General features: G+C 33.0%; 1 protein-coding gene across 2 annotated transcripts; it reads right to left on the bottom strand.

Annotated features, from left to right (window-relative positions):
• Nucleotides 1-1,490: 1,490 nt before the first annotated feature.
• LOC131147859 (uncharacterized) lies at nt 1,491-16,765 on the bottom strand. Of its 2 annotated transcripts, XM_058097478.1 has the most exons (11): nt 16,545-16,765; nt 11,957-12,454; nt 10,684-10,758; nt 10,141-10,194; nt 6,571-6,649; nt 6,345-6,466; nt 4,908-4,991; nt 3,949-4,032; nt 3,137-3,288; nt 2,577-2,727; nt 1,491-2,103 (listed from the first exon to the last, which is right to left on the bottom strand). In XM_058097478.1, exons 2-11 carry the CDS (start codon nt 12,311-12,313, stop codon nt 1,645-1,647), a joined length of 1,617 nt encoding a protein of 538 aa, XP_057953461.1. In that variant the 5' UTR covers nt 12,314-12,454; nt 16,545-16,765; the 3' UTR covers nt 1,491-1,644. The 2 variants fall into 2 exon arrangements, with proteins under 2 accessions (XP_057953461.1, XP_057953462.1); XM_058097479.1 differs by lacking the exon at nt 10,141-10,194.
• Nucleotides 16,766-20,342: the final 3,577 nt, after the last annotated feature.

Genomic DNA, 20,342 nt, shown 5'->3' with positions numbered 1-20,342 from the left:
ACAATTCTATGGCAACCTCCTCCCACCACAAAAAAAATAGTATAAAACGCCTAAAAATCTAAATATTGTTAAAATATAGATTGAATCTCAAAGTTTTGTTTTTTAGTTGAATAGAAGATTGCATGTCTAGAATATTAAACAATCATGTTTCTCACCTTTCGATGGTGGGCTTTCTTTATTTTTCATTTAAGAGGTCAAATTCATTATTAAGACAAAAATATCATGTCATCATTAAAATTTAACTAATGAATAGTACATATGTGTCATTATAATTAAATATAAGAAAATGTCATTTTACTTAACATTAGAAAGCTCTATATCTTTTTAGAGGCAACCATGAAAGAAGGTTCACATAATTTGCTTGGCAAATAACTTTTTCAACTACTAAAAAACTAGCTCTTAACATTTTAAAAAATTTTATAAGCGTTACAAAATTTAAAACTTTTAAAAACAAAAAATATAGAATTGTCAAATTTTAACCATTTAAATGTCCACTGAAAGATAGAAGTCCAATAAGTAAAACCAATAAAACTTATTTTAAAACACAATATACACCAATTCTTTTGTGGGTGATGCGCTCAACTTAGGGCGTTTGGTGCGAGAAATTAGCCAACAAATGTTTAAACAACCAAACCCCATTTTATCATCGGCAGATAGATTAAGGTCGTAGCTAGAATTTGCATCAATGTTTGCCTTAAAAATCTGCACAAAAGGAAAAAGCTCAGCTACTTTCACCCGACATGTTTGATTTTGCATCAACACACATAATTTATTTTCATCTAAAACACCACCAAGGAATTGCAAGCAATGCTTAAATTGGAGAATTCATTGCCTCCAAATGCATCCACAAATCTATGCCATACTAAAAACATCATCACCAAGAAGGGAAAAAAAATAAAAAAGAGGTGAGTGAGCCAACAATTATAATCTATCGATCTCCAGTATAAATAAATGAATTATGATACACCATATGATTAGACAAGTCACAAGTAAATGATTCATTCATACCGTGAAATTAAATGAATGAAAATGGATACTCTTCTGTCCTATCAACCTATTTAACTTTCCTTCATGGTCAAGTTGTAATAATAATTGATCAATGATTAATGCACCTCTTATTTGTAACTGCAATCATAATCAGAATATTTACGAACATCATTACTCAATTATATAGCCGTGCACAGTTTGGTTCATATATATATATATACACACATAATTACATAATTATTTATGTAACATGATTAATTTGGCTAAAAAATGAATATGTAACTATGAAATCATTTCATTAAAAGTTTATGTAATTATGTTCAATTATATCGCCGTGTACAGTTTGGTTCATATATATATATATATATACACACGTAATTACATAATTATTTATGTAACATAATTAATTTGGCTAAAAAATGAATATGTAACTATGAAATCATTTCATTAAAAGTTTATGTAATTATGTATGAATATACTTATGGTATTGACTGCACCTCTCATTTAAAACTAAATTCCATGCCATATTATTAAGATACGTAAATTCAGTTAATTTACCCTATTAAAATTACAAGAGAAATACATCAAAGATTGCTGCTAAACAGACGAGGAAACAGTGGGGGAAAAATATGCATCCCTATGGAATTCATGAAAACACTAGAACATCTCTAACCACTTTTCTCTTATCTTCTGCAGCCAAGTTAGCTTAAATATAGAGATTGGCTCCCCTTTAGATGTCTGTCTACCTTCATTAGTGAGAGGAATTTGTACACGAGCCAATTTCCTTTCAATCTCAATGCCATCTTTCAAATCAGATTCCTTGAGGGATGTCTTTTCTGATTTCACCTTGATCTTAATTGGTTTTCCAAGCCCTGATTTATCTTCCATTCTTGCAAGTTCAAGAGCTTTTGCACAAACAGGGAAACCCTGATCGTCCCAAGACTCCAGAATCACACCAGAGCCAATGCAGGTTCTTCCCTGGTAGAAGGCCGCAAACTGTCCAGCTGCCAGGCCCTGATCATCTTCAGATAACTGGACAACTGCAACTTCTTCACAGCCATCTTTGCTGAGTTCCATTGTCAAATTGCAATTGTAAAAACTGGGACCATGCCGAACCTAAAAAGTTTTGGAAGGACAAATGAGCAAAGAGCTCAAAGCACTGAACTTTGAAGGAACACCACCATGAGTAGGCATGGTACAGGTGTAAGTGGTGCAAGATCTAGAACAAGAACCAAATTAAGGAGACTGCAATGGCCAAAACCTATCACGATCAGATATTATTAAGAGTCTGTAAAGAGTAAAGACATTGTGGCATTTTCTATCTTAAGGCATGGTATCAAAATCAAAGAGAACATCTAACCAACAAAATTTTTGCACAATATAGGCTCGTGGTTGAATGGAATATTCATGGTGCAAGGTCAAATGTTGACAATAATACCCCCCGCGCGTGGGGAGGGGGGGGGGTGGGTTGCAGTCCAATTGTACTAGGATGGATCATTGTTTGCTTTGACACTGTAACAGTGCACTGTTGTCAAAAACTAGTTTTGTGCAAAGATCAATGATGATAAAATAGAAATTAAACCTGCTACCTTGCACTGGAGCTGATTTATCTGGTTTAGAGGCAACCCACTAAGCCATTTCAAGGATCCAACACGGAACAAGCGCCTTTTCTTGTCTAATGAGAAATAGTTTCTTGACACAAACACCACATTGTTCTTCACATCCTTCTCAACAACATACCTACATAAGATGATTACATTATAATTTGGTAATTACTGAAGAAATCTCAACCAGAGCAGTAGAAAAGCAGCATAATTATTGGAAGATGATATTTTAATGTATTGTCAGAAGGCTATCGTTCACATCATAAGTTACCACTTGACAACATATCAGAGTGTTACATTGTGGAACATTCACATTCTTGTTTGTAATGGTACTTCAATATTATTCCAGTACTCCCTATTTTGTTTCAATATCTTTCAATTTTCAATTGTTCTTGTGGAAAAAAATATTTTTAACTAAAATATTATTAAACAAGTAACAAATATCTAGGACCACTTTTCACTTGGATATGACCAAAAAATGATATTATGAATTATAAAGAAAGCAATGCTTCCAGTAATAAATATTAATTACCAAGGAAGCATACCAGGGCCCTCCAGGGAGACGTAGACCTTGGCGTTGACCAATTGTGTAGAACCAAAATCCCCTGTGTTTTCCAAGGAAATCTCCTGTCTCTGCTTCCAACATGACACCTTCCATCTCCCCAATGTGTCTTGCAACAAATTCACTAAACTTTATCTATAACAGAAGGCCAGTTTAAACAAGGAATGTAATCACTTGGCAACCTTATACTAGAAAACTAATTGTGGGAACCCAAATAAATAGCCAAAAGGGGGGTGGGAATATAAACCCTTTTCAGCATTAAAAAAGAAAATAGAAGTAGTGCAATACAAGGAGGAGGATAAGGCATCCTCCCAGAAGAAAACAGACGAAAAGAAAGCAATAGGAAAGGGAAAAAAATATACAAACAAGAAGATGAAACTTGCAAAGGCAACCAATCCCACTGAAAATCCAAAACGTAAATTCCTTTGAAGCTACCAAAAAATTTTTCACCTTATGCCTTTTTTTTTTTTTTGTTCAGTTAAACTTGCAACTAAGTCATAAAGAAAATCAATAACTTTTTTCTCCATACTTCCCAGTTGACCATTCAGAACCATAAAATCTGAGCACAAAGTCATAATCATAAACCAATTAATTAGAAATAATCGTAGAATACATAGTTTCCTGTACAAACAAGTTACCATGATAGATGATTTCGTAAATCCACAGCTCCTACAACCATGTTCAAAAAAAGATAATATATTTTTGGACTATACAAATACTAGAAATAAAATATATGGAAAAATCATCCTAAGTTTTGAAACATGCACCAAAATTAACGGTTGGAAAGACATATACCTTGCCTAGAAAGCATATTCCTTGTGAATCCTTTCTGTCTTTATTGGGCAGCTCAAACTTTGTAGCAAGTTTGCGGACTTCATCCTGTTGATGATTTAGCAGCAGAAGGAAAACAGAGTTAAGGATGGAAAGACAATACACAAGAATATAGACAATTTTTTTTATAGAAACAAAATAATTCATTTGTAGAATTCTTATTTTTATTCAAAAAAAGAATTCTATACAAGAAGAACAAAAAGAGGTCATATCCATTACAAATAGCTTTATTAATGGGATTATGGGAAAAAAAACTGCAACAGAAACAACAACATATGAAGTTTTTAATTGGCTTCAAACACTGAAAAATAATTACAATTACAAGACGATTTATTAAATGTTAAAAGTACAATGATGAATTAGCACCTATTACCACAGGAGAAATGATTGAGTAACAAGATCTATAAATCCATATATACTAACTTCTTTTATTATTATACAAAAATGTTAAAAAGTGAGCTTCTTAAATTAATCATATACAACATAATCTTCCCCCTAAACATCTTTAACAAGATACTTGAATTCATGAATTTTATAATTTAAGCTGTGTTGGGCAGGAAAGGAAAGGAAAAAAATACAAGGGATGGAAAAGGGAAGGAAGGTAAGTGTGTCATCCTTTAAAACGAAAAATAAGGAAAGTGGTGAGGACTCAATTTGGTGAATGAGTTTCTTTCCATCCATTTTCCTCACTTTTGGAGGGATTGATTTTGGGAAGGAGAGAACTTCCCTTCCTCAGTTTTCCCTCACACCACACAAAGGAAAAAGAACCTTCCACCCCCTTTTCCTTCGCCCCTCCTTCTTTCCTCCCTTTTTCCCTCCTACCAATCAGAGAATTAAACATCAAAAGAAGTTATAATGCCCACTTCAAAGGGAAAAAAAAAAGGACACTCTGGGGGGTAAAGTTTGCCAGGCAATAGAACTACCTTTGGGATGCATCCAAGAGGGAAAATAAGTTGTTTAAGCTGGTCCTGGGAGAGATGCGAAAGGAAATAGGTTTGATCTTTGACCTGTAAAAATGATCAAAGCTACGCATATCAAGAACAATCAATCAGCAAATAAGAGGTTCACTTAAGTGCTCACCAGCAAGTCACAAACATCATAGTACCAAATACAACTATAATATACTACTTCCAGTTTCAAGAACATGAAAATAGAAGTTTATTTGATGGTCCAACAGCATGTGGCATCATAATACATCAAAATAAAATCCAAATACAAGTTTTAAGAACATGAAATAAAATCTCATTTTGACAACTCCAAGATTTTTTAGAAAGGTAGACCATCCAAGAAGCAACATTGGATAAACATTTCAATAATTTATGAAAGAGGTCCTATATTATTGTTATTTGTCAAAGCTAGATGTATATTGTTGCCCACAACCTAACAGCTTAAACTTTTACGCAAAGCGGTAATTTGACATGGCATCAGAGCTATGGTTGCCACAAGGTCCAGGGTTCTAGTCCTGTTGCCTGTGTTTGCTTTGTGGTGGTTAAAAATTATCCTATTCCCTGGAAGGGGTATAATTTACCATTTGTTTATCTCTCCATGGCCATCAGGTTGCACATGCAGGGGACTATTAATTTAAAGCTTGATATATGTTGCTGGCCCACAACTTCTAGGTGATAATCTAACAATTATATTGCACAAAATCACTGGTGAAGGATTCCATAAGGGTGCCACCCACATAATTACACTGGTATGGATGGAGCAAAGTAGTTCTTATGGAGCACAAGGAGCTTATGATTATAAATTGCCAAGGCCCCATATGATACAAACTTTCAAGTGAAAAACAAGTAACAACATATACAAAACGAATGTAGCCAACAGAAGGAGAGAATAAAAGAAAGGCTGCTAAATAAATTTGTTCATAAGATACTAGAGGTAGTAAAAAATTGAGGGCAAGAAAGGAGAACCTCTGATTTTGGTTTGAATAAAATCAAAGGTTCAACCTCCCATTTTAGTTGCTTTTTGTTTGTTTTTTTATTTATTTTAAAAAATATGCAACATATTTTCAGTGTCTTGCGTTAAAATTCTCATAATGATCAAGGGGTTGGGCTATCTTGTCCACAATTGGGAAAATTTTCAATGTTCGACATCCAGCTTCATGCTGAGTTGTCAAAAGCTCACCAAAAATGGTTTCAAAAGCCAACAAAAGTGGTATATAGTTTTTTTTTAAAAGCGTTAATTTAGTCAGAAACTCTATACTTATGCACCCAACCCACTTTCAGAAAAAGAATAGGGAAAATGAAGAACCTTGTAGTTTACAAGTAAAGAACAACAGGGAATGGAAAAACTAGGGATAAAGCCAAAAACAACGAGAACAAAACAGCAGTCAGCAGATGCATAACTCAAACAGGTACCATGTCCTTTGACAGTTCTAGAACAGATGGCCCATCTGTTGTGAATGAGTGAATAACATTTGCATAATGTCCAGAAGCAATATAGTCAAATCCCATAGTGCTGATAGCATCCATGAATGCTCCTGTAAATTAAAATAGCATACCTTAGAAAAAGAAAATGAAATATGAAAGCAATAGCATGATAGCCCAAAGAAAAAGCTTCCATAAATTTAGTGGAACAGCATACCAAACTTTATTCGTGTATTGCAGAGAACATCTGGGTTAGGAGTACGGCCACATCGATACTCCTCAATAATGTAGGAAACCTGTGAAATGGACCCGTAGGTTAGTGACTTCATTTGGCTACCAAGGAACAACGCTAGCAAAAAGCAAACATACTACAATAACAAAACCAAGCCTTAGTCCCACTAAGTGGGGTCGGCTATATGAATCATTTTCCATCAATTTATGCGATCATGGACCATTTCTTTTGATAGATTCAAAGATATTAAATCCTTACTCACTAACTCCTCCCAAGTTATTTTAGGTCTACCTCTACCCCTTATACTGCCCCCTACAGTAATTAAGTCACTCTTCCTCACAGGAGCACTATAAGCCCTACGTTGCAAGTGTCCATACCGTCTGAGTCGTCCCTCCCTTATCTTATCTTCTATAGGAGCTACACCTAACTTACCACGAATATGTTCATTCCTTAATTTATCTTTTAATGTTATATCACTCATCCATCTAAGTATACTATCTCGGAAACTTTTACTTTTTGGATATTATGTTTCTTCGTCGCCCAACATTCCGATCCATATAGCATAGCTGGTCTTATAGCTGTCCTACAAAACTTCCCTTTCAGTTTTAAGGGTATTCTACGATCACATAGCACCCTTGAAGCACATCTCCATTTTACCCAACCTGTTTTAACTCTATGCATTACATCATCTTCAATTTCTCCTTCAGCTTGCATAATAGATCTAAGGTATCGAAATCTACAAGTGCTATTTATTTCTTCATCATCAAGTTTAACTTTGTCTCCAATATTCCTCCTATCATTACTAAAATTACATTTCATATATTCTGTTTTATTTCTACTTATCCTAAAGCCTCTAGATTCCAAAACTTCTCTCCATAATTCTAACTCAGCTTCTACTTCGTCCCTAGTTTCGTTAATTAATACAATATCATCTACAAACAACATACACCATGGAACCTCCTTTTGAATACTCTTAGTCAATTGGTCCATCACTAAAGCAAAAAGATAATGACTCAAAGCAGATCCTTGATGTACACCTATGGTAATTGGAAATTCTCTAGTTTCTCCATCTATAGTCCTTACACTAGTCATTACTCCATCATACATATCCTTAATGACATCGGTATACCTACAACATACACCATTTTTTTCTAAAACCCACCATAGAACTTCCCTAGGTATCCTATCATATGCTTTCTCAAAGTCAATAAATATCATATGCAAGTCCCTCTTCTTTTCCCTAAACTTTTCCATTAATCTTCTTAAAAGATAAATAGCTTCTGTGGTAGATCTCTCAGGCATAAAACCAAATTGATTTTCTAAGATCTTCGTTTCTAACCTTAATCTTTGTTCAACTACCCTTTCCCATAGTTTCATCGTATGACTTATAAGTTTAATTCCACGATAGTTATTACAATTTTGAATATCTCCTTTATTTTTGTATATAGGTATTAAAGTGTTTTTCCTCCATTCATCTGGCATTTCAATTGTATTAAATAAATTAGTTAACCATATAATTCCGTTATCACCCAAGCATTTCCAAACTTCAATTAGGATGTCATCTGGTTCCATAACTTTCCCATTTTTCATCTTTTTTAGTGCAAACTTAACTTTATTAATTCTAATTTTGCGAATAAATCTTATATTTTTAGTCTTTTTCTCATTTGACAATTCTAAGTATAGGCCTTTTATTTGATTTTCGTTAAACAACTTACTAAAGTAACTTCATCATCTTTCTTTAATATCTTCATCCTTAACCAAGACAATATCATCCTCACTTTTTTATACATTTTACATTTCCTAAGTCCTTGCTCTTCCTTTCTCTAACTTTAGCAAGTTTAAATATATCTCTTTCCCTTTCTTTTATACCTAATCTATTATACAAACTATTAAATGATCTATATTTAACTTCACTAACGGCCCTTTTTGCCTCTTTTCTTGTCTCCTTATATTTTTCAAAGTTGTTTTTGTTTCTACATTTTTGCCATGTTTTATACCAAATTCTTTTTGTCGTTATGATTTTTTGTACATCTTTATCCCACCACCAACTCTCTTTGCTATTCGAGAATCTTCCCCTTGATTCACCTAAAATCTCCTTTACTATCTTTTTAATAGAGCTAACTAATCTATTCCAAAGAGTGTTTGTATCTATCCCATTCTCTATGATCCAATCCCCATCTTTGATCATTTTATCTTTAAATTTTATTATATTTTCTCCTTTTAGGTTCCACCACCTCGTTCTCCTACATTGGTTTATTTTATCCTTTTTCTTCCATTTTTTAATACACATATCTAACACTAAGACTCTATGTTGTGTGGTTAGGCTTTCACTTTGAATAACTTTACAATCCTTGCATGATAAACAATCTACCCTTCTAGTTAAAAAAAAAATCTATTTGACTTCTATTTTGTTCACTTTTAAAGGTTATTAAGTATTCTTCTCTCTTCTTAAAACAAGTATTCATTATACTAAAATCATATGACATAGCAAAGTCTAAGATCATCTCCCTAGACTCATTTTTGTCTCCATATCCATATCCTTTATGTATTCTCTCATAATTTTTATTATCTCTTCCAACATGTCCATTCAAACCTCCTCCTATAAATATTTTCTCAGTCCCTGGTATGCCTTGTATAATACTATCCATATCTTCCCAAAAATGTCTCTTAAGATTTTCTGCTAAGCCAACTTGAGAAGCATAAGCACGAATGATATTTATTATCTCTTGTCCTAATACCATCTTAATTTTTATAATTTTATCCCTTACTCTAGTTACATCCACAACGTTATCTTTTAAGTTTTTGTCTATAATAATGCCTACTCCATTCTTATGTTTTTCTTTTCCAGTGTACCGAAGTTTAAATCCTGATTTATCGATTTCTCTAGCTTTCTCCCCCATTCCACTTAGTTTCTTGAAGGCAATTATATTAATTCTTCTTCTAATCATTGTATCCACAATTTCCATGCTTTTACCCATAAATATCCCTATATTCCAAATTGCTAATCTAATCCTAGTTTCCTGAACTAACGTCTTGACCTGCCTATGTCTAGAATGATGCAGGAACCCTCGCAGATTTGACACCATACCCAAGCGCCGACACGGTGCATCTGTTCGGGGCGACGACCTAGCCCACCCTCGCCCACTTTCCGCTACACTCAAGTAGTTTAAGTGCAACGTGTCACTCGTAAGGGACGTCCCAACAAATATTCAGTAAGGATTCATATCATAGTGATCTGACAAATTTTACGCTGACTGTCAGCTACCTAATGCAACCCTCCTCCTTAACCCGGGCTTCGGACCAGTTGTGTGTAAAAAAATTAGAACATTAAGTGCATCACTAGGGGAGTTAAAAAAAAAAAAAAAACAAACAAACATACTAAAAGAATAATATTTAGATGATTTTATACAAGTAGTGAAACAGTGAATTGCTTGAACTAAAATAAAATAATTAACAAGTAATAGAACTCTTAGTTGACCATAACCTAAGAAATGACTTGTGATTGAATAAAATCCAAAGAAGCTAGTAAGCTACTCTAAGAGGGGCTACGCATACCACATTCTTCCAATATTCATCTGTCAAATGCACAACTTCTAATGGTACATCAACCTGAAAACAAATGCCATTCTAATTCAGTTGGAAGGTCTCTCATCTGCATAGCACCAAGAAAAATCAAGACAAGTACCTTGTTGATCACAGATATGAAGAAAATCTCTCAAGGGAGTTATGCTTATACAAGTGATGCATGCGAACAAATGAATATGCAAATAAAAACAGAGTAGAAGAAACTTTCATGGGACTACTGGACCTAAAAGCTTAACAACCAGACTTTGAGCCAACAATGCATATCAAACCCTAGGAATTCTAACATATGGCACACAACCTCATACACTCTTCCATGAAGCATACAAGTTGAAATAGAATCACTACTAAACCTAAAAGTTTGAGCCATTAGAATGCGAGTAAACAATTTATATCAACCTTTATCGAAACAAAATGGATAATCAACTGTGGGTTGCCATAAGAGAAATACAAAATTGACTAACTGTTTATCAGATTGAATCACAATAAAATAATTATACAGGCGAAAGGAGTGACCTGATCACACACAGATTTGGCATACTTCAAATCTTCTTCCCACGGGCACTCTGACCAGAAGTTTTCGAAGTCTTCCTACCCAAAAATAAGCATCAAAACATGCCAATAGGTTCTCCAATTCCAAATGAAAAAAAAAAAGAAACAGAGACACCAATTTACATTAGAAGGGGCTGTGTAAACTGTACTAACGACGTCCTTAATTTAGATCACTAAAAATCCAAATCACACAGAATACATTGGACGATGAGGAACTTATGGATGATTCATGACTCCTTGAACTCCACAACACCAAACTGGAAAAAGCAATTAAAATTTCAGTAATACTTATTTGTATGCACAAGAAGATTATAGATTATTTATTTATTTTTTATCAGCTTAGAACATTATACATTTTAAAAGGAAAAAGTGATAAGCTAGCTATCAGCCACAATCACTCAAGTAATACAGGGGTGCTTCAAAGCCACATGAAAACACACTTTTTCCCCGGACATTTTGAAATTGGACTTTCGTATCTCACATAATATTTATAATTCTTCCAACTGTTTCTACTAACACTTACAAGCATAACATCAGTTCATTTTCCTTCCATTGGATTTTGCACACACAAATAACACAACAAATAGAAGTGTGGGTGAGTGCGTGCATGTGAGTGTGTGTGTGTGTGTGTGTGTGTGTGTGTGTGTGTGTGTGTGTGGGAGAGAGAGAGAGAGAGAGAGAGAAACAGAGAGAGATTTCCAGTTACTTTCAGTGATTTGCAACCATGCAAGGACAATAACAAATCTACTAGATTAATAGCACATAAGAAAGAAAGAAAGAAAAATAGTTTGAAACTTTGTTCTTTATAATAGGATCTGAAAAAAAAAAAAAAAAACTACTTCTTGAACTGAGCCTAACAACATAATTTAGTCAGTTGATGTGAGTTTCTCGTATTTGAGAAAGACTAGCTTCAAATTTTATTTTCTACTTCTCTTCCTCATTTTCTCTGCAACTGAACCAAAGAAGAAGAAAAACGCTAACCGAACACGCCAAAGTTCAAACATTAAAACAGAACTAAGGAATGGATTCAATTACTACAAGAATTGCGATTTCAAAGTGCTTTCTCACTATTGCAAGCACAAATCGCACTCATTTTTTTTTATTCCCAACGGCAAAATAAGTACTTCTTTTAAGGGACTGCATAATTAGCATTGTGGGAGTAATTTTGCCAAATTTCAAAAGCCGAAATCAATACAGACAATGCTTTCAAAGCAAGAGCAGTACTATCAAAACGTACTTGGAACCATATCTTAAGGTAGAAGGCGGTGCAGGAATGGCCCGCAGCGTGGAGGAGACGAAGAGCGACGCTGCTATCGACACCGCCGCTGAGAAGAACTGCAACTTTAAGGCACTTATGTGGCATGGAGCATGACAGGTAGGGTTCAAGATCGGCATTGAAGGTCTTCGGAGAATTATAGGTTTGGGGGTCTGCAGAAAGAGCGGAGAGAGGTCTTGTGAATCGCCTAGGGTTTGAGAATGGGGGAAAGAGAGGTCCGCGAGGGATGAGAACAATGCAAGGTCTTAGAGTGGTGGAATTTGGGAGAGAGAGCAAGTTGAGGCGACTGAGAGAGGACGTCGGCCATAGTTTCAGCATTGTGACACTTCGCAGAATGTAGCTGCAAATCCGTAGCGACAGCCCCCGACTATCGTACTGCGCATCTATTATCGACGTTCCCAAGTTTCAGCGGCGAAAACGGTCGCCAGTAAAAGTTATCTAGCGGGCAGCTTGGTATTTCTGTCAAAAAAAATTAGAAAAACAAAAATCAACAAACAAAAATAGAAATAAAAATTAAAAACCAAAATCTTTTTTATTTACATTTATAAAACTAATATAAATTTAAATTTTAATTAAAAAATGTTCATGTTCATCTTTAAATTAAAAAATTATAAAAATATTATTAAAATAATAAAATTACAAATAATACACATTAAAAAATTACTATAAAATAAATTTTATTATAATTATTTTACTTAATTATTCTACTTTCAAATTTTACTTTATAATAAGAATTTTATTGGACATGACAATTAAAAAATAGTGAAAGTATTTTGTAATTAACTTTATTATTAGTTTTTAAAATTTATGTATACTTTTCTTTTAATTATATTTAAATTTATATGATCATTTAATTTTGATTTTAATTTAAAAATGTATACAAATTGAAGAATTTAATCCAAAAAAACTATTTCTGGATATTAAAATTTTTTGGAACTGGTTGTCAAAACAAAGAACCATAAATTTTGGTTTTCGATTTTTTGACAAATAGCTGAAAACCAGTAAAAGAAACAGAAACTTGATAATAGAAACAAATACATTTTTATAATCTATTTTTTCACTGTGAAGAAACTGAAATAGAAAATAAAAACAACAACGATACCAAATAAGCATTAAATTGTCATAATTTCAATCATCGAACAAGTTCAATAATTGCCAGAGTTTGCAGTGAATTATAATCATGTAGATTTTAGAATGTATAATGATCATACTAGACAAATAGAATTTTGTAATGACTAAGAAAATCTAAATATATTTCTATTTAAAAATTTAAAATATAAAACTAATCAAATCAAGGTGGGATTTTTTGAACCTCCCATCAGCCAAATTGGAAAAACTTTCTCAAGTTTTAATTGAGCTACATTGTGTGTAAGAGCATAACCTGGAAATGTCGTGTGTACAAGAAAAGGCAAATAAAAAGTTTGTAAGCATTTTCCTTAAATAAGTTTGTACTAACAGTACAGTCATTACGAAACCGAGGGAATAGGTTGACGAGATATTGATAACAAGGATCGTTACTAAGCACCCCTAGTGACAAGTTAGTAATTAATTAGAATGCACCACAACATAGAAAGAAATTATAGGGGCAATATTGGCTATTTGAGCACATTTTTGAATCAAAATATACCTTTTACATACATATATTAAAAAAAATTCTAGGTATTTTTCTTGCTTAAAAGGCATGTAACACATTGGGTTCATACTTCACATATAACTCAGAGTTACTGAGGTAGTGATGTTTTGCTGTTTCAGGGTATGATCATAGTTAACATTCGTCTTCCAAGTGCATTTTCAGGGTAACAAATGAGTAGCTAAGCTGCTAAAGAGGGTGTGAAAAAATGAATGATGATAATAGAAGCAAAAAAGTTATATTCAAATGCTTTATACAATAATTCACTCCAGAGGAAATGGGAAACATATTGAAGTATGCAACAATAAATATTATTTTCAGTTACTAATCCAACAAATATTGAATCTTCAAGTTGTTGTGACTAAATACATGCTGCCTTCTTGGCCTTGATTCTGTAAATTACAAGAGTCAAGTGCATTCTATTAAATTCGCTGCATATGCAAAACTATTAATGCCCAGATCAGTATGCCTCTGCATTGAATCAACTTCAAACTAAAGGTTATGATATGGATTCAAGTAGTTTAAATCTTGAAATGATTTATCGAGTTTATTACAAAGCTATAACTTCAACAATTCTTCCAAACTCTCTTCAAACTAGTGAAAAAGGTGAAACAATCATGTTTCAAGCAAATTATAATAGACAATCACTTGTATCTCATCCCAATAAACTTCTATGGCATGAGATTCAAGCTGGGGGAGATTGAGAATTTTATAATCTTAATGAAACTAATCATGAAATAATTTCAAATATTCAAAAGACAGTTGCTACAAAAGCCATTCAAGATGAAAGTGGAAATGTTAAAATTAATTTTCAATCACTATTAACAAAAGCAAAAGTTTCAATCAATCTTCAAAACAATCTATTGACTTAGGAAGAAAAAACATCTCAAGCCTTTATACATTACAGAACCAAATAAAAATCTCAAATTAAAATGAATTGATTTTGGTCCAGAGATACTCCAAGGATATTGTCAAAAAATATATGAATCAACCTACCCAATAGAATCCCAAATCTTGACTGAAGATCAAAGAGAATTGCTAAAAAAAGAACATCAAAGGAAGAATATTATGGTTATAAGTAAAACTTTTGAACCAAATATGGGAATTCTAAGAGAAGATTACAAACATAAACTTAATAAAGAAAATAGAGATAATTTTTTTGAAAATTACAATAAAGAAGAAAGAGAAAAGATAAAAAACGAATGGTTTAAAGAAATGCAAAAAATTGAAAGAAATATTCAATTTTTCAAATTTGTCGAAAATAAACAATCAGTAAATGTTATTCATAATTGCAAGAAAAATTGGAAATTAATTAACAATAATTATGTCTCATCGACTCATCCTCCAGAAAACTCTTTTAAAATTAATTATAAAGAAACATAAATTATTGCATCACCATACAAAGAGGTAAAGAAAGGAAACACAGAAGCCGATCAAATAATTAGTCAACATAATTATACAAATCAAATACTGCAAACAATGGCTGATCAATCTACAAAAATTGAAAATCATTTGAAACATCTTTCAGAAATATATATTATAAATATTAGGTAATATAAAATGTATAAAGGTTGAGAATTATAATAGCTTGACTAATGACGAAGGCATAAAAGAGAGGTGGTGGGGCTACTTTAATAAGTTGTTTAATGAAAACCAAATTGAAAGAGAATTGACAAATGAAAAAAAAAGACTAGAAATAGGAGATTTTTTTCGTAAAATTAGAGTCAATGAAGTTAAAATGGCTTTAAGTGTAGACCAAATAGCACACCTGTGAGGAGTGAGTGAGTTATTGTTTTGGGATTTAAAAGGGATAGAGATAAACCTAAAATAACTTGGAAAGAGATGAGCAAAGACTTATTAGCTATTAAGCTAGTGGAGGAATGCCCTTGAATGGGTGAATTGGCGGAGGACTCATGAAGCAGACCCCATCTGGTCGGGCTTAAGGCTGCTTATTTTTGTTGTTGTTGTTGTTGCTTGATATGGTTGGGAAATATGGTCTTGGACTGAACATCCTCTTATCATGAATTTAGGGTGAAATTTCCCGAAAACAAAGTAATGAGGGTTATGGATTTGATTGAAGAATGCAAGTCACAGCAGAAGAAAAGTGGTTGCACTATTATGTCTCATAAAAAAAGGAGGCCCCTTTGTAATTTTTTGGACAGTAACACTAAGGGAACTGTCATTTTATCATCTATTGGAATTTTTGAAATATCCAGAACGGCCAAAGAGGTTTTTGGCAGAGAATGTTGTAAAAACAATGACAAAGAAAGATTCAAAACTACAAATTAGACGGTGAGATGTTGATGGAGAAAGGAAAAAATTGTTTGGGACACGTTGTGCAGCTCACTTCATTGAGTTGATACCAGAAGACTTTGAGAAGAAGTTCAAGTACATTGCGTGACTATTGCAAAGGATAGGAGAATTATATTATAGGGCCATGTTTATTACTTGGTTGAAGGAGTTTCCGGAAGGGAGGGATTTCATTAGACTCGTCGCTCATCAGGGAATAAAAATTTAGAATTCAGACAATAAAAAGAAGAAGAAGAAGAGCAAGAAAAGGAGGAGTAGGAGGAAAAGAAAAGAGCTCATGAGTGTACTAAGTGCTAAGAAGAAGAACAGAATTCATCAGTCGACTAATTGCTAACAGCCTAATAGTGTCAGGATGCTTAAGAAAGAAAATTGGACTTTGCCACAAATAGCTCTGCGAGAGCCTGTGACAGTGTCAAAGTTGGATCTCTGGTTTTCTTGTTTTAAAGAGAGAGAAAAAATAGAAGATAGTCGAGAGAAGGATGAGAATTTGAAGAAATCAATATCTTTCTCAAAGCTCTTCAGGAAGCAAGATTCAAAAACATATTAGAAGCTTTGATCTCTGTTAGATTCAAGAAGAAAGGGTCAAAAACACTCTGTTTCGAAGCATACCTCTGCTGTTGATCAAACACCAAGAACCTCTGGTTGTAGAACCTCCAAGAGAGAAGCTAGGGTCTGTGTTTCGAACTTACAGTTGGCTGCTGCTGATCAAACACCAGGCGGAGGACTGCCTGGTTGTCAAACTCCGAAGAAAGATGCTAGGTGCTGATCGAACACCAAGAACGTGAGAGGAATCAGGTTCTGACTGCTGAACTTCAAAGAGGACCAAGTATGGGGGCCTAAGCTAATTCTGCCCTGGTTTTGGAGGACTTGGGCCAAACATGTATCTTCTACTGGAAATGTAAACTTTTAGGGCCTTTGGAGTTTGGGCCAATAAAAACATGTGTTGGGCCTCCTCATTAAAGCCCAAAAAGGGAAGAGACCCAATCTAGGTGATATGGTAGAATCAGTAGGACCATTTGATTTTTGAATGACCATGCTCTATGATGGAATGACAGTATAATATTAATATTTTGTATATTACATTATTTTATATTCAATAACAAATATTATTTTCTGTATATTATACTATCTATCTACTGTTTTCATATTATTAATTTATTGCTACTCATTATTCCAAATTAAATTATTAATTTACTAATGTCTATTCATTCTATTGTGTAATCTCTAGACATCTCTAGTTCCATTTAATATTAATTACATTATTAATTTATTATTACCAATTAGGACCATTACCAATTAAATTATTAATTTATTATTATCTAGTTATAGAACATGTTTCATTTGATATTAATTATATTATTAATTTATTGTTATCTACTAGCACCATTACCAATTAAATTATTAATTTATTATAATATTCCTAGAATATGTTCCATTTAATACTAATTTATTATTATTAATTACAAATTTAATTATTGAATTAACAGTGTCCACTTTCATTCAGGAGTTTGGTCAGGACCTCAAGTCAATTATTCAACCATCAAAAAATAAATTTTACCAATAGCATTATGCATTCAAAAATTTTAAGATGATTTATTCAACAAAAAGTTTTTGCTAATAATTGATTGTGCAACTGCCAAAAACATCATTAAAATTGACGTTAAAATTTTGGTATCAAAACAAATATTTGCAAGATGGCAAGCAATATTGTCTGTATTTTATTTTCAAATAAGATTGGGAATTTTATAATCTTAATGAAACTTATCATAAAACAATTCCAAATATTCAAAAGACAGTTGCTACAAAAGTCATTTTTGACGAAAGTGGAAATGTTAAAATTAATTTTCAATCACTATTAACAAAAAACAAAAGTTTCGGTCAATCTTCGAAACAATTTATTGACTTAGGAAGAAAAAGTATCTCAAGCCTTTCCACACAAGACCGTTGTTAGAAGAGGAAAGTTTAAAACAACATGAATCCGATATAATATTTCTTAAACATAAACATAAATTTCTAATGTACAGGATCAGTCAAAGACTGCAAGTATAGAGCATAGTTAAAAAATTAAACACAAAGCTTTAAATTTTATTGAAAACTTACTTGTAATACATATGACAGAATTCCTAAGATAGAAGAGAAGGAGAAAAGAGGGAGATGTTTGCTCCAAGAGAAATCCCTGAATTGGTGTGAGTTACAATGAAGCTTACAACCCTTATTTATACAACAAAAGGCTCAACCTTAAAACATTTTGGAATCCGAGGAATTAGTGCGGGTAAACAATGGGCCCTATCGAACACTAAAATCAACAAACGGATCCTTACAGACAGACAAGCCGACGCAAAAAGACAAAATGAAGAAAAGGTTATATCGACGTAAAAATTACAAAGCTAGTCAAAAGATGAACAGCTGAAAAAACACTCAACTCACAATCACTCGTAGTACAATAATTAAATTACAAGTTGGGCCAAGTGGTTGCCAGCTACAAAAATTTTGAAGGAGGCTAGTGGTGGATCGTAAATAATGTTTGAAGCTTTTGAATAAAAGACGGGATGGCCTATCAGTTCTTGAAGGGTGGTTGAAGCCTTTGAAGAAGTAGCCGCAGTTTTTGACTTGAGGGCAAAGAATTATTTCTTTTTCTTTGCCTTTCCCTTTGAAGAGATAGTTCTTGGATCATCTTGAAGTATTTGATAAAAATCTGAATTGAGATCAAGATCAACGATTCTATTTGAATCTTGACTGTTAGCAGAATCTGAGTCCCCTAATTCTTCCAACTGCTTGATCATTTTGATTAATTGAGCCTTCATTTTTCCTAACTTTGAAGATTTTGATTTTCTTGAGGAGGAGACTGAAGTGGTGCCATCGTCTTCGAGGACTTTTAATCTATCCCTTGATTTTAATAAAGAACCTTGAGAAACTGAAGATTGATTAATTTGTTGGATGAGCCATGAACGAACTTGTCCTTCAAATAAAGTAAATTTTTCCCACCAACGAACCTTGAAAATTCTTCTTACAGTTTTTGAAAAACACAAAGTACTTTCTTTTGGAGAAACAAAAATGTAGTCCCAATAGAAAATCCAAGTAATTCTAAAGTTTGAATAAAATTGTAAGAGCTTGAAAGAAGAGTCAGATTGATCATGAGGGAAAATGGAATTCTTTTGAAACAAATCATGATCATCTTTAATTGTTTATGGGAAAATTTCTTTTTCAGGGCCAAAATTTTTAAACCATTTGAGAAACCAAGTTGGGAAAGTTTTGCAAATTTTTGGGTCGAAATGCATCAACCAAGAATGAGAATAATTGCGTAAGAATAATACATTTGACCAAGTGTCAATGTAATCTTTGTAGTCATAGGATTGTGGAATAAAAACCCCTTTAAAATGTTTTGAATTTCCTGGATGAGATCCCCACTCAGAGGGAGAAAATTTTTGAAATTTTTGAATTTTGAAAAGTTAATTTTAGTAGAATCCTAAAGATCATAATTATGATCAATTACGACCGAATTAGTTTCTACTATAATTAATTTGTAAAACTTCCTATTCTTCAATGGGCCGGGAGTGTCAAAATGGCACCCAGTGAAGAGATAGTTCTTGATTACTTCAAAGGGAGTGGAATCATCCCATTTGTGTTCAATAGGAATAAGATCTTCGAAGCATTTTGAAAAATATCCTTTCGTAAGGGATACCTTTTGAGTTTGGGCCAAATAGGACTGAGCTTGATTCTCCATAACATCTTTAAAAGAAGGAACTTGAGTAGTTTGAGGAATTAAAAAGGGATTGAACCTATTATGAATAGGAATTTCTTTCGAAGGTTGGGTTTTTGAGTCTTTTGAAGATTGACGTTTTGAATAAAAGTCTTTAGCTGTGATTCTTGGCATTTTGCCCTGTCAAAAAATCCCTTGTAAGGAAGTTTGGAATTGAATTTGAAACCCCTTTGATAAATTCTATTTGAAAATCAAATACAGACAATATTGCTTGCCATCTTGCAAATATTTGTTTTGAAACCAAATTTTTAACGTCCTTTTCAATAACGTTTTTGGCACTTGCACAATCAATTCTTAGCAAAAACTCTTTGTTGAATAAATCATCTTGAAATTTTTGAATGCATAATACTATTGATAAAATTTATTTTTTGATGGTTGAATAATTGACTTGAGATCCTAACTAAGCTCCTGAATGAAACCTTACTAAAGTTTCTTTTGAATCACCTCTTTGTTTAATAATACCCTCGAATCCAACATTAGATACATCAGTTTCAACAATCATAAAAGCTTTGGGATTTGGGAGACTAAGACAGAGAAGGGTTTTAACTAAAGCTTTAACCTTCATAACAATTTGAGTACCCTCATCAGACCATACAGGAGGGTTTTTCCTGAGTCTTTTGAATAGTGGTTTGACTAAAATCCTGATA

This window comes from Malania oleifera, chromosome 2, assembly GCF_029873635.1.
Source record: "Malania oleifera isolate guangnan ecotype guangnan chromosome 2, ASM2987363v1, whole genome shotgun sequence".
Lineage (NCBI taxonomy): Eukaryota > Viridiplantae > Streptophyta > Magnoliopsida > Santalales > Ximeniaceae > Malania > Malania oleifera.
Note: the sequence above shows the minus strand (reverse complement) of the source record. Positions and strands in the feature narration are given on the sequence as shown.

Excerpts from the sequence above, each read along its gene's own strand:
- LOC131147859 (XM_058097478.1), bottom strand. The coding sequence starts at position 12,313 with ATGCTGAAACTATGGCCGACGTCCTCTCTCAGTCGCCTCAACTTGCTC. Across the intron at positions 3,289-3,948 it reads GAATATGCTTTCTAGGCAAG|ATAAAGTTTAGTGAATTTGT; the intron begins GTATATGTCTTT and ends CTTCTGTTATAG. Across the intron at positions 2,104-2,576 it reads TAAATCAGCTCCAGTGCAAG|GTTCGGCATGGTCCCAGTTT; the intron begins GTAGCAGGTTTA and ends AAAACTTTTTAG.